A 15299-nucleotide genomic window follows, 5' to 3' on the forward strand; every position below is an offset into this window, starting at 1 on the left:
GAAAGTGCCATCTCCAGTTAAGCTTTCCAGACTAGGGAAATCGGTGCTGCTGCCTTTTGCTGAAGTCTTTTATGGGCAATCTAATTGCCGTACCTTGTAGACTGTGTGTCTTTTGGGGAAGGAAGGCAGAGGCAGGCCTGACGGCAGAATAAAAAGAGCTTCCCACCTGTCATGATCAGAATTTGGGGGAGCAAGTGGTTGTCCTGTTTATTTCGGAAGAGGGAAAGAAAATATGGTAAATGAGTCATTCTATATAAATGCTTCTATGTATTCTTGTGTTGGGGGAAGCATGATGTTCTCGTTTTGGGAAATGGATTTGTCTTCTCATTGAAACCTCTCTAACTTTAAAGTAGGTTTTAATGGTTATAATACTGCTACAGAAATGGTGACTTCTCAGGGAAGAAAATACAAAAACATGCCGTTATCCAGCTGTAGAAATCAACCTTTTTTTTTGCCAAAGAGCAACTTCATATTGATTCATATTGATTGATCTGGAGAAGAACACTTCTGCATTTGCAACTCAGAATTAGTATGGGATTTAATTGTGGGAATCGGGACAGAAGCTATACCGTGGGATGAGTTCTAACCCTCCTTAAGTGCCTCCTGCCCAGAGTTAGGAGTGACAGGCCTTATTGCGCTTTATGTTCAGATGAAAAATTATTCAACTGACCTGCCAGGACACCAAAATGAAACTAGTGAAACTTAATTTTCTTGGGAAACATTTTCCTTAGCTTCTGAATTTTTCAGCAAATCTCGTGTTTTTGAAAGAACAGTAAAAATTATGCGAGGTATTTGCTTTGATCAAGAGTTTCTTATTAAATGTTGCACATGGAGACAAAATTGAGTAATGTGGGATTCGCCTGTATGCTTCTATTTTTCAGTACAAGATGGTGAAAGAAGCACTTGAGGAGCGTGCAAATCTGCTTGAAATTGCTCCTCACCTCTCAGCTCCTTTGCCGATAATGCTACCTGTTTACAAGTAAGCGCTGCTATAATATCTCTCCTTTACCATTGCTTCTGACAAGCAAGCTATTTCCCCGGAGAAGTTTCCAGGTGCCTCTTTCCAAGCATGTCTTTAAACCTGTCACAAGCTTTGTCCTCCAGGAGGTGAGATGTTGCCATCTTGTAGAAGCAGGAAACCCTCTTCCGGCACCAGCCGGCTATCACCGCTGTCTAGGAGCATCTCAGGCTTCAGCTCTTCAGCACGTTTCGGCCACCCCGGTGGGAGGAGGGGAGTCTGCAGCTGGAATGAACTCTCCTTTCCCAGGGTGTTATTGCTGTTCTTTCCCGTACATCTTGTCTTCAGCATGTGCTATCGTAGCGTTCTTAGCGATGTGCTGTTCAGTCCTTACAACCACCAGTGTTCAGCGCAGTAATTACATGCGTTTGCCTTCCACCGTACGTGACAGTTTGGTATTGAAGAACAGTTTGCTTCTCATATGAGAAAGGGACTTTAAGTGATTTTGGTTAGGTTTTTAGATCTGTAAGAACAGTTACTCACTGTAACAGCCTACTTAGAGCAGTGAGTTTTTGCTGAATGGTCTTAATGTATGGCTTTATTCCTGTCTTAGTGGAAGGGGCCTGTAATAGCCGGAGCTCATCTGCGTCAGGGGTCAGCTGCGTTTGTTTGGTCCTGTTTGGGCAGGAGGCCTTAGTCAAGACGGGTGTTTGAGGAACCCTTTCAGCTTGCATATAGAGCCTGGTTCTTCCCTCAACACATAGCTTTAATATCTCACCTTATACTGAAGTACAAAAAGCCAGCTTGCGATCTTAATTGTAGAATAAATAAAGCCTTGAATCTGTTTGACTCACTGCAGTGAGTACATCAGTTGAAAACAGTAGTGAACAATACATAAGTTCTTGTACATTTACATTACATTGTGATACTGTATGGTGGTACAAAGTAAAACTGATGTAATACAGCACTGTGTTACTTAACATGTTCTATATTCCAATAACAGTGTGTGCATGCACTTATAAATTTTTTTATTACGCTTCATGGGGAATTTTTTTTTTCCTGCAGATGGTGGCAGCTGCCATACTACTGGTTCGGAATAAAACTATATGACCTCGTGGCTGGAAGTCAGTGTCTGAAAAGTAGTTATGTCCTTAGCAAGTCAAGAGCCTTGGAGCTCTTTCCCATGCTACGCAAAGACGAGCTTGTTGGAGCGATTGTCTACTATGACGGTATGTTGCCTTTCTGTGCTTTCGTTACTACATTCTGCTGTGTCGGGGAGGGGAACACAAGTATGCAACTGTAGATCACGTACCTTGACTTTCTAAAGGGAAGAACAACAACTTGAAGGATTGAACTTGCATCTCGAGCATTAATTTGGTAGATAAATTACGTTTTTCACGAGGGTAACTTCCTGGATGTAGGAGAGAATACAGTAGTTTTCTTGGCTAGGAGGTATAGTGATATGTGAAGACATTCTAGTGTTCTGGTGATTCCTGACAACTTCCCAGCTGTGCGTGGTTTTGCTATACACTTCTCGGACTGAACACTTCTTCTGAGGTATCATAAGTCAAGAAAGTGTGATCGTGCCAGTAATGTTAAATGGTTTGCTGTAGCACTTCCACTGTGCTTCAAACCCATCTAGATGACCTGGCTGCTGGTTGTGGTTCTTGCACCGGGTTGGATGAGGCCTGGATCAATTACTTTTTGTATCGCCAATAAAATCGGTTGCTCTGCAAAGACAGTATTCATTGTAATTATAATCAAATACTAAAGATTGCTATAAGACATGAATGGTTTCTGTCAAAACCCCTTTATTTAAAGGGTTCTAAATTCATGAGAGGGGGAAAAATGCCTCCAGCTTGAGTTATTTAATCTGTTGTATCAGCTAGTCTTAGGTATGTTTGTGTATAACACACAAAATCAGTGTCTGAGTGGGAGAAAATACAAATGCTTTCTGCAAGTCTCTTGATGTTCATTCAAAACAAAATGATGATTTAACAGAACGCATTGCAGTCGTCCAGAAACAGCAACTTGCACGTTCAAAAGCGTTCACGTGTATTCACGTTTGGAACGAGCATCACTCTTGTTTGTAATGTAAGAATGGATAAGCCTTTTTGCCTTGTTCTGTGAAGTAAGTCTAGTAGTAAGTCCCTAGCGTGGCTGTACAGCGACAGGTGCCGCAGTGGATCTTCTAAGCAAAGAATTTCTTGCCTCTGTCCCTTCAGTCTCTACAGATGAACGAGGCAATCTGAAACAAAACTGGTGAAGGTTTAGTTGGCTTACTTGACAAATGACTACCTAGAAACTTTGCTTGTCCGGAATATTAGAGTTCGTGTTGATGTATACGTGTCTTGGTCTTTATCCAAACTGCTCTATCTCAGTGCTTTTCAATGTCATGCACGTTACATCCCCAAACTGTCAGAACTTCAGTATTTAAAAAATACTGACCTTGTACAAATTCTAAATGTTGGAAAGTTCACTGCTTAAGTTTGAGTACCGGGGTACACTGTCATAATTGCCTTCTTGAATATTTTTTTCTTTGCATCAGACTTCTACGCTGTTTCAGGATGTGTTTTGAGTTAGGTCGGTATTCCCCCTTCTCTAGTCCTCTTCCGCTTCCCTTCCAAGACAGAAAGTTTGGGTAAAACTTCCTTGGTAATGGGGCCAGCTAGGTAACATCAAAATGTTAAGTGTGTTCAGGATAGGGCAAGAAGCCATAGATTCCTTGCAGGCTTGGAGGAGCCCTCCAAAGAATAAATAGGTTAAATACTGATTTACTTCAGTAGTGGTGCAGTTCTAGTTAGTTTTTACCTGAAGATGTAGTTTCTGACCTTTTGGCAGCCAGAAAGGTCTTCACACAAAATTGATTATAAAGGTAGTTCTTTTCCCTTTTTAGAACTGCATTTACACTGTTCATCAGCTTATCAATAGGGGCTTTTGTACTGGGAAGAAGTGAGAGGGACTCTTGAAACACGCTGGCCTCAGATAGTATTTATGAGGCTTCTGGCAAAAGCACGTGTTGATAATTGCAAGTTGTCTCATACGGAGCCCAGCAGAATGAAAAAAAAAAAAAATTTATATGTTTGTGTGGGAATATATGTGTGTAGGTTCTTATTTGGGACTAGGGTGAGATTTAAGTAAAAATTAAGTCCATCCTCTATCTCTGATGGAGACTGCATCTTTTCTACTGTATTTTTAAGGTCTAGAAGAAATAAGAGGTTATTTAGAAGCAAAATTTATTATGGGATTATGTGCTATTTTTTGTATACTGTAACAAGAGCTGCTGTAAATAGCATACATAGAAGTAATTCAGATTTATTTTTTCATTATCATAAGCTATTCCTTAGACTGTTTTAAGGGATCCCAGGAGCATGCAAGAAGAACAAAGTGGTTCTCTTAACTGTAATTACACTTCTCATAAGAGCACTATAACTTGAAATCTATTTATAATCTATTGAGGTTTTTTTCAGATTAAATAGATAGTTTGGATGTATCACAGCTATTTACTACTCCAGCATTCTAAAGATACACATTTAGGAGATAGCCTTAAAATTAGTCTTCAAGTTTCTTGGACGAATAATTATTTTAAACCCTGATGCAATAAATGAAAATGCAGCACCAAGCTGCCACGTGGCCTTTTAGCGGGAAGCACCTGTGCAGCAATGCAGTGCGGAGCTCTGTGAACGACTGAGATGGCTCTGACGGTTTCGTTGCCTTCCCGAGCAATCGGAAACAAGCCCCCACTCTGCATATTGGAAACAGAGGAGTGTCAAACAGAAAAAAGGAGGTGTACAAAATATCGAAGAGCCGTTCAGTGGGGAAGGAGGACTCTGTAATCACTCTGCTTATTCATACCAGTTTCGTAAAATCAGGTAGCGGGCAGAGACTCTTAACGATTCTCCTTCAGAGAAGGAGCTGCAGTGCCAGCAGGACGCAGACTGATTTGGTGAGAGAGATCAAAAAGAGGCTTGAAGTTTTGCTGCCAGTGAAGCTACTTGTTCATGCTAGTGTATCTGGCCTTACTTTGCTTTACTTATAAGACTACAGCTTAGTTATCCACATTTTGATGCAGAATTTAAAGAAATGGTGTTTTGCAGTGAAAAAACTAAAAAAGCTCTCAAAGCTCCGCCAAACCTCTATTTCCTAGAAGAATAAAGTGGTTCTGAAGGGCTAAAGTATCAAATTTGTGAGTTCATAATATACATTTGGGTGCTTTGAGGCTGCACCTAATCCAGAACAACAACTTTCCAACCACAATGTTAAATCAATTCCTAACATGCCGCATTCCAGAATTAAATTTTGTCTGTAGTGACTCCTCTGTAGGTCAGCCTATGGCCCGGGGTGTAGGTGAGCTCGCGCTGTGTTGTAACACATCCATTATTTTATCGTGATCAATTAACCTGTGTTCTGTCCACAGTAAATTTGTTTGAAGTCATAATGTTTCAGCAAGCACACTTTAGATCTTGTAAATTATTATACTTGAATTTTAATGATACACTTTCATGCCCTAAATCCGGAGGAATGGAGGACAAAAGGGAAAGGTAATTGAACTTAAAGTAGAGAAGGGCCTGATAAGATTGAATGAGACTCCTTTTAGTTCTTTCAGAAGGAGTTGTCATAAAATAGAGCATTAAATAATGGCGAAAATATATATATGTCTTAAAGCAGCTCGTATCTTTATCTTCTCTGTCCATCCCTTCTCTGTCTTCCCTAAATAACAAATAAATAAATTGGCCTTTTAAGAGTGGTGTGTCTTAACTGATTCCGTATGTGCAGTTAAACGTAGTTAAATGTAGTTTTATCTTGTTTTCTTGCTTTTCTCTGTTCTTGTCTCTATTGTACTCGCTTTGCATCTGTAGTTGTTAATAGCACGGACTAGCTGCATCTTGCTGTTTGGCACGTTGATCGCCACCGCCAAAGGGCAGAATTAAAAACATTCGTTGTGTACGTTACTTTTTTATTTGATAAAACCACCTGTCCAGTTATGGCTCATTGGTGGCAGTGTTCTTTTGCAAAGGAAAGATCAGGAATGCTCTTTGTTTTCTTTTGTAATTGTTGATCAAACCAGTGGCATGTCAAATAATCCATTATTCATGACTGTGTTGTGTTCTGAAATGTTGCTGTGGTCGTCTTAATTACATTTTTTAAATTGTTTATACAGGCAAAAAAAAAATGGTACATTATAAATGTTGGAAGTACCAGCAACAGCAAATCGCAGACTTGACCAGAGGCTATTCTTGCTCTGTCTCAGCATCAGGAAACGAAAGCATATGTTGGATGTTAGCCTGGGTGTACACAATGTGTCCTATTTATTCAAGGTTTTCTTTGAAGCCGCAACTTACAAGTTTGTTTCTTAGGGGTACATGTCAGACTTCATTTAGCATTCGTTGGTATTAGGATACTCCTGAATAGCAAAAAGGCAACATTTTGGGGGAAGAATGTGGCTGCTATCTGAGCAGCGATCTGTCAGTTCCACTTAGGTAGCTCAGGGAAAACTGGAGAAGAGGCACTGTGGAGACGCTAGGCTGAGATCTCCAGATCGTAGGCAGAATTATTTTAAAGCACTTTAAATGGAAGAATTAATCTCCATTTAAATTATACATAGTTCGTTATGTTAAGAACTAGGAAAAACATTAAAGCAGAGATCCAACTGGCCAGAATATTTCAATTTGAAGTGTTTAGAAATTCTAAGTGGCAGAGTTCTTTTTTAAGATGCATTATCTTTCTGTCTCTAGGTGCTTGCAGACTTTTTGGTTAACATATTTTGCCTTGCAAGATGAGCCTTTAGGTGTGTAAGGAAAATTTGTATTCTGGAATCGGTCATGAAATTAAGATTTTAGTGCTTTGTTGACCCTGCTCTTTGAATTTACTGCTATTTTCTGAAAGCAGGAATTAACACGTACTACTTCTGCGACTGTTTTGCCACACCCAGGTATTTGATTGTTTAATGTCTTGTTCTGCAAATTTCCATATACTTGCTGTGATGTAAGTAATTGTTCTTTATTTTTTGCATTCTCAGTATTTTTGTATATATTCTCTCCTGAAAGATTTAATATGGAGGTTACTTAAAGGTAGAAAAAGAGGCTTTGGCAGAGGATTTAGCTTTCCTTGTTTACAGCAAACCCCATGAGAAATCCTCCCCGGGCACACATGCACACACACAGACACACATACACACAAAAATCAATGCAAAAGAGTAGGGCATTCATTAAGCTGTCAAAAATGGAATAAATGCTTTTTTTTATTTAGGCTCTTGTAGCTATTTTTCCTAGTATTTGAGTGTGTCCTGAATTATGAAATGTTATAGCTTTATAATTCATATTTGACAAATTAATATTTTGAGAACATTGAGCTGTAATAGGGGTATTACCCTGTTACAGGTGCAGACAACTGTACGACTTCTTTTCCTCCCCTGGATGTAAAAACTCTTTGACAGTTTGTCACTAAAAAGACTTTCTATAGGTGAAATACACGGCTGACCATATTTCTTGGTATTTCAAAATTGAAGCCGGATGAATGAAAGAAGCCTCGCAGGCACACTAACTGGAGGTATAACCTGGAAAACACCGCGCCTATTCTGCGTATCCCCTCGCTTTCAAATACATTTCGCCCCGTGTTCTGTATAATAGAGTTGTATGTGAAATCCTGAAGAAAACCGGCAGCCTGCTAGGAGAGGGCTTGTAAAGGCGATGCTGGCTGCCTCTAGTGGAATGCGTGGAAAATGAAAGGCGAGTCTCCGGCCGAACCCGTGGAAGCGATAGTGTTTTTCCGTGCCGCTGTTAGTATAAACACTAGTGGGGATCCGTTCTCAACGGTGCTTCCCAGTTCTCCCATGAAATCCGTTGGGTCCCCGCTTGCAGCGCTTCTCAGCGCAGCGGCTCGAGTCGCGCCGTGCTTTATCCGTCAGAGCTTTTTGATCGTTTTCAAAAGGGGTAAAATCAATAGCCTAAAATGGCTCGCATCTTTAACCCAGTTTTGCCTCTGTCAAAGGGCGCAGCGGCGCGAGCGTCCCCGCAGGAGCGGCCGTGTGCTCCGAACAAAAGGGCCGCGCATCCACAGCGCTCTTCTTCCTTTTGCTGGAGGCGTCCTTCCCAAAAGCATGCGGACGATAACCGCGTCTCCTGCTGTACCTGTAACAATTTAATTGTGTAAGTCAGCCCAGTCAAGCATCCCCAGCTCATGACTGGGAGACATGAAATTCATTGTCATTATTGTCCCTGTCATTTTGGATCATTATATCCTGCTGCAGAATTTTCCTCACTCCAGTGCTTTCTTACCTCCAGGAAGCAGGGATTATGGCTGAGGTTGGGGTGGGGGCAGGACTGTGAACTACATTTACCTCAGGGGAGCCACAGATTAAATTGGCTTTGCTCTCTGACTTGCTGGATTCGTCTGTTTGTACGCTGTGGGTTTAAGGTTGGAAATGATGAATATTCTAGTGAATTCTGTGCCTCTTTCTTTTCTTTTTTTAATGCTCGTATAAGCAAAGGATGGGTTTTGTGTCCCTTAAGAAGTGAACGGGGAATAATTCTTCAGATCATGTTACCTAAAAGATTTAAGATTATTCCTGAGCAAAACGACATTATTTGCACGTTGTGCCACAAACATCTGAGCGTTCCCCAGCGTGTCGTGGCTTTTAGGGGAAAGACTCCACCGGAGCATGTAACTCTGCTGTAATTTATATGTGTGCATTTTATGTGAACTTAATAGTCGGTCATTAGTTAATATGTACACTGTTCCATACTGTAGGTAGGATTAGATGTATGTTGAAGGCAAACGGATTATGGAATGCCTGTGCATCTTGCTGCTCCTTCCCCTGCTCCAGCGGCTGTCCCCGTGCCGTTCGGCGTACGGGGCTGGAGCAGCCCCGATCCTTGGGAAGGGCTGGGGAGGTGCACGTAGCTCATCTTCCTCACCGCGCTCCTCCTCTCCCATCAGCAGGGTTCCCCTCGCCCCGCACCTCCTGGCCTCTTTCTGTGTCTGTTCGCGCTGGGTTTCTCTCGGTTCAGGGGACGGTTATCAGGTAAAATGCTGCTGCCTGACTTTCCCATCGGATGGGGTGGGTCCCTCCATCAGCGGCAGCCCTGCTGGCCGCTGCTGCGGCGTGCAAAGCGAAGTTTGCCCCAAATTTAAGCTGTTAGCGCGAGCGTTGGGAGTGCTAGTCAGCTCTTGCGCCACGCGGGCACGCAACGAGCTGTATTGACATCATCACGCTTCTGTCTGGCGCGGTGGCACGGCCGCAGCAGGCCTGCCGTGACAGTCGCTCACGGTGACATTTTAGCGCAGCTTCCATAAACTGACAGTGACAATGTTTAGTTTCATTTTAACACTGTGCTTTTACTTACACTGACAATGCAATATGATTGTAGTGACAAGTTGAAGGCTGATACAAAAGAAGTGGGAAACAACATAATTATAAAGCAGTAGCACAGAACAATAATTCCAAATTTTGTCTCTCACTTGATGTGCCTGGATATTGTGGCTTATTTTTTGTATGCAGATATCTTAGTTTCAGTGAGAGTTTTAGTTCCTGTACTGTAACTTGGCAGTAGACTTGATTAGACAGACATTCTCAGGGTATTGTGATTTTTTTTTTTTTTTTATTTTCTGATTTTTTTTTTTTTTTTTAAAAAGCTTTTATGGGCTTCCTGACTCTTGCTTACGTTGTGCATTTGTTTATATCTCTGTACATAAGTCGGAATGTATCGTACTTTCATTTCCTAATCTTCATTGTGATCTTGTTTGTTTTTATCCATACACGCAGTTTGCTTGGCCACAGATTCCTGCGTTCCTTTAATCTCGCCTTATGAAAATAATGGTGAATTGCTTAAGCTCCCTAAGCTTGTCTTGTAAAACGGTGGTTGCGTTGCATCTTGGGTGGCCTCTCCGCGCTCTCGAGCTGGGTGTGCTAGGGTTTGGTAAACGTAGCTGCTGTTGGGCAGTGGGCATTAGTCCTTCCAGGCCCTCGAGGAGTGAACCCAGAAGCCAGGTGCCGATGGCTGCCTCGTCACCTCCGTCGCTCACAGGAATAGAGAAGTTTTTCTTGTGGTCTAAGCTAAAGGAAGCAAGGACTTATTTAAAATGACTGCTACTGGGTTGTTTAGATTTGATGTGTCAAATCTGAGTTTGAATCTGTTAGAATACACTTGCCTGTGAGAAGGCCAGACTCAAGGCCTTCCTTTCCATTAAAGCTCCTACAGAGTGAGGGCTGAAAATATCTGCATCTTTCTTTAGTTCTTTAAGATCTGCCCTATGTGAGGGGTGTGTGGTTTTTTCCAGTGCAAAGTGCGTATTTAGATGCGTGTCGTTCTTCCCACCTGGCTGGGCCGTATTTCAGCAGCCCAGATAAGACAGCGGAAAGCAGAATTCAAATTATACGTGGTTTGTGTGAGAAGTATTAACAGTCTGGTGCGATATTGCTGTGTTGTTCTATGTGGGTGTGATGGAACCGATGCAACTGAGTCAGAGCGCTCTTCCCTCCGCAGCGGTCCAAGAAGAAGTGCGTGCGTGCTACGTATCCTAGAAAGTCTGCTAGTTTTCAGCGAATTTTTGACTTAAGTTTCCTGTGATTCAGAGAGCAAGAAATAGTTCAGGTCTGAGGGCACTTGTGCTGACTCGTGACTCACGAGTCAAATTTGATGTTTACCTCTGAACTTACTCTGCTTATGTTTGGGGAAAAGAACTTGCTGGGTTCTTTCTCAGAGAAGTCTGGAACAATTTTGAGTCACTCCAGCTGATTCATAATGCCTAAACTTGGAAATAACTGGTTTCTGTATGTACAACAGATGTTGAGTTCCTGTTTTAATGCTGGTAATAAAACTGTTCAAGCAATTAAGCACTTGTTTAAAAATTAGAGGGTGCGGGCAGTCCTGGTAACTTAGTTATGTGTAGTGATGTATAATTACTGCTCATCAGCCTTAAATTCAGTAAGGTTTTGGTAAGGTTTGTATATGCACAGCAAGAAAACTTTCACGTATGTGAAATAAATGACTTGATTTCATGCACTGCTTTTCTTTACTATGTGCCTGCAATCATCTAGTGCAAGGCTGTTGTAAGGGTATAATGTATAGGTACAGAAATCTATTTTTGAAAAGTGCTTTTGGGGAGAGTGGGCGTCACTGTTGTGGTGACCCAGTAACGTCCTGATGGCGATGCTGGGTGCCAGGCTTTGGGTACGTTGCGGACCCAAGGCAGGGCCTCGTGAGCTGCGGTTCAGATTTCTGGTTCAGTAAGTGGCGCTCCCTGGGACCGGTAAAGGCGTAACATACACGCAAGAGACAAATTTGCAAATATTTGTTTGCCTTTATCCCCACAGCTTTTTAAAAGAAAACAAAAAAACCCCATACTTATTGGTATGGCTGCATTATGTAGGGGTATAAAATTGTGACCATACTGTGGGCCTAGTTCTCTCATTCAAATATTTCTTTTAATGTATTTTTCCTTTCAAAAGAAGCCTGGTAGGTGGTTCTATGGAAGGATTTGCCCTCTTGAGAAAGTTCATTAAGACTGTCAGATAGCTTCTTGCATGGCTAATTTCCAACTCTCCATTAAACTTGACCTCCACAGCAATAACTAGATATGCCTAATCAGAAAAGACTGTAAATTGAGAAAAGGTGAGAAGGCTTTCATGTCTGTTGCAGGGACCAACCTGTTCTTTAAAGCAAGAAGTTTGCAAAACCACACGTTACAGCTATGCTGTTGGAGTATGAGCCAAAGCGTATTGGGGGCACTTGCCGCAACGCTTGCGAGCATCGTTACGTGACTAATTGTCATGCAGCAGGTATACTCAATAACAAAGTGTTAGTGCTTAGCATAAAAAGGTTAACATGAACAAAAGTTACCCTCTTAGGATGAAAGGAGCTTCTGGCTTCTTAAAAAAAAAAAAAAAAATAAAAAAAATACCATCACTGGCTACTGTGTGCTGTTTATCTTCAACGGAATAGAGTTGCAGAGGAGAAAGCAGGACTTGGTGTAAAAGTAATAGGTGACGGAGAGCGACACAGGACAGAACACACCAGAACTACCAGAGCGCCTTGTTAACGCTGTCGTTTTCACACAGCTCTACTGAATCAGTCACAAACAAATTTCTACAGTCTGTGGGCTTTGTTACCACTGCTGGCTATGGTTCAGCGCTGATAAAAATAAAATTGAATGTACACTATGTGCACTCTGTGGGAGGATTCTTTTAGTGCCAACGGAAGCATTGTCTGTTCGTCTTTGAAGAAATACAACATTTGCTACTAAGGAATGAAAATAGAACTTTCCTAAATTACACAAAAAAAGAAATTATAAACCAAATGGCATCACTGTTGGTCTTAACATGATGTAGGACACACTTACACAAAATGTCTTCATGCACTAAATGCCTTCAGCAGTATGCCTTCTAAGAATAAGAGGGTTTTTTTTTTTTAAGAGGATTCAGTGTTGATTTAATGAAAGCGTTTAGGCCAGTGTTTTGTTAAAAGCTAGGTTGACTACCCTTAATAAAAAATAAAGTGTCACTCCATGGTTACTGTATTACAAGCAGATGACAGTAGTGAATAATGAGATGGATGATTCTTTCAGTTTTTCCTGCTAGAAATAAAGGATTTAAACATCCTCTTATTTTCGAGAGGTGTCATGGGAGGAGTTGCAGAGCAAACTCGGCATGTTCCATCCCTTGGCTCTCGGACGCGTCTTCCAAAGGTGCCGAGGTATGGCTGCGTTTCGCACCACCGCTGAGATGCATCCAGCTGACAACCGACACGCACGCAACCAAGTGCTCTCAAAACCAGCCCTCGGGCAGCAGGGCTGCAGCAGCCGTGGCCTCTCCGGGGCAGGGTGTTTGTGAACATCTGTTCTTGGTGAATGCCATCATTATAATTCCACTGTATTGCCTACAGGTTAGTTACGAGATCTTCCAGAGCTTACTCGTTTATGGAAAAGGATGCCAAATGAATTGGGCTCGGCCATTCTCTTGTTGTAACTTTTTAGCTTACAACATTTGGGAAAAAACCCATGATATCATAGAGGGGTTATCTCTGGTAGCAAGGGGGAGTAAATGTTTTCTTTGTTTTGCTCTGGAGCACCAGTGGCCGCTGCGAAGGACAGCGGGTGCAGAGCTAGCTTAAGCAGGTAATCCAGGGCCTCCCAGAGAAGCTTTTGGGTACCTTGCCGTTTATCACACAGCTAACTCTGCCTTGCGTTTCCTGGGCATCTTCTGAGCAGGGTAATAGTACTCGTGTCAACAAAGCTTTACACCTCTGTTCTGGAGGAGGTGAAGCTTGGAGGCGCTTGTATCTCGGGTTTGGAGGATCTCTGGATCTTACCCGGGGAGAATGGCGCTTACCCTGAAAGCTGAAGAGGCTGAGATGCAGAATCTTGGCTTCATCCTTCCGTTTCCCGCTAGAGTGGCAAGAATCATCTAAGTACCAGGACACATACCTATCTCTTGGAAGTAAACTTCCCTGATTCTAAACTAGCACACATGTAAATAGCTAGTTTTACTTTAATCGGCAGAAAATATGCTTTGTCAGCTGCGAAGGGTGCTGCAGTAAGAACTGATCTGGCTGCAGTACCTTTACAATGCGGGGTGTGCATGGAGGAACAGCAACCACTTCTTCAGCCATCAAGAATAAAATATAATTGCATATAAAGCGCAGGATTTTAATGTAATTGTCTGGGGGAAAACGTGCACTTGTGAGTTGGAGGGCTTTTAAAGGGAGGGGGAAAAAAAGCTATTCCTGAGTATAAAAACTATTGTACTGTGACCTGATGTCTACCAAACTGTTGCAGTATTATTCTCCACAGATGATAAATTTCTGAGCCGGTAAGTCACTCTTCATTTCTTTCAAATCTAGACCTCTACAGATCTCTGCTGTTTATACATGAAATACTCTAGGACTCCACGCTGTAGATCCCATCAGTCTGAAGGCAGTGAGTTTTTCTAGATGTGTAGTTCATCAGGAACTGGTTATTTCCCAGTCCTCTTCCTGCAAATACATTACATAGGCACTCGGAGTTCCTTTTGGACAGCTGAGAATTGAGTAATAGCAAGGGGTTTCTTGCATCAGAATAATGATGAGGGAAAAATGGATGAGTTTAAGAAAAAGCGTGAAAATCTTGTCTTGAACGCAGCAGTCCAAATCCTGAAACGCACTGAGCCTGTCCTTAGCTCACGGACATGGTGAGCATTAGGAGTTTCAACAAAATGCTGAGCAGCTCTTGGATTTGGGGCTTAATAAACAACTGTTACTTGGATGTTTGTTCTTTTTAGAAATTACACCGGTTTCCACATTATTTATTCTGCTGATTGGCTTCTCTGGATCGCTTTTGGTCTGGACGAGTAAGTCACAAAACTGGCAAGAGGCGAGCTTGCAAAATTTAAAGTGTCAGACTTCCCATAGACCAAAGCTGGTATTGCTGACACTGTAACTCGTGCTGCTGTTGTGCGATGGATCCGCACCCTCTGCCAGTCAGAGAAAAGCCGCTGGTATCGGGTACCACCATACGCACTGGTGGCAAGGACAAATTGACGGAGGATCAAAAGTAACTAAGGAAACCCTCTTGGCCCTGGGGTCCTTCTACAGTAAAAGAATAAACCCTACCCTGCAGAAACGGGTACCTCGGGGTTTCGTTTATGCATAGGCAGCACTTGTTTGAGGGCAGCGTTTCTGGTTTGGGCTGGGTTTCTCGTCCTGTGAAGCCAAGGCTCGCAGTACCCGGTGGGTGCGGCGGTCCCCCGAATCACGCGGCACAGTAACAGGGGTGTCTCCGGACTGCTGCCCTCCGGAGGGCCTTGGGCTGTGGGCTGGAGGAGCATTCGGTGGATTACCTTGGAATACGTGCTGCATTCTGCTTTGCGTAGAAGCAGCTACCGTAATGCAGCTCGTCGCTGTTCTTTGTCCTTGTCCTGTCTCGCGCTCCCCCTGTATACCAGATGTACGTGCTCTCAACCCCGCGTTAAAATGTTAAGGCTTGAGGTAAACCTTGTAAGGTCATTTTATCCGTTCCCTGACACTGCTGCAGCATAAATGTTGATGCGTTTGTTTGCTGATTCGCCTGCCGCTTCTGACAGAGGGTTGTTGAGCCTTGCGCGTCCTGTGTGATGGAGCATCCCCAACTTTCCGTGACATCTGGCTCAGTTGTTTTGCTGTTCTTTTCTGCAGTTTATTCTGGGCATTGTTTGCTTAGTCGAATTGGAGTTACTGTTTGTTTCTTCATCGGTGCTTTATCATGTTACTGTTTCTGTAGGCTTCGCGTAACTTTTTTTTCTTGTAGTTGAAGACTGATTGCAGTGTATCGTCTGGGCTGCGTTCGAATGAGAAGTTTGGGGAGGGGAGGCGGCGCCTTCGAGGCCATT

General features: G+C 42.6%; 1 protein-coding gene across 5 annotated transcripts in view; it reads left to right on the top strand.

Annotated features, from left to right (window-relative positions):
• GPD2 (glycerol-3-phosphate dehydrogenase 2) overlaps positions 1-15299 on the top strand; it is a 62277-nt gene that overhangs the window by 26452 nt on the left and 20526 nt on the right. For all 5 annotated transcript variants that reach the window (XR_015699103.1, XM_087733748.1, XM_087733746.1 and 2 more), the window contains exons 5-6: positions 882-979; positions 2024-2187. Coding sequence is in view for 4 of the 5 variants with exons in the window: in XM_087733748.1 (XP_087589874.1) it covers positions 882-979; positions 2024-2187 (262 nt within the window). In the remaining variant the exon portion in view is untranslated. The remainder of the gene's footprint in view (positions 1-881; positions 980-2023; positions 2188-15299) is intronic.

Source organism: Nipponia nippon, unplaced genomic scaffold, assembly GCF_047370975.1.
Source record: "Nipponia nippon isolate SJK-2023a ecotype South Korea unplaced genomic scaffold, ASM4737097v1 scaffold_5, whole genome shotgun sequence".
Lineage (NCBI taxonomy): Eukaryota > Metazoa > Chordata > Aves > Pelecaniformes > Threskiornithidae > Nipponia > Nipponia nippon.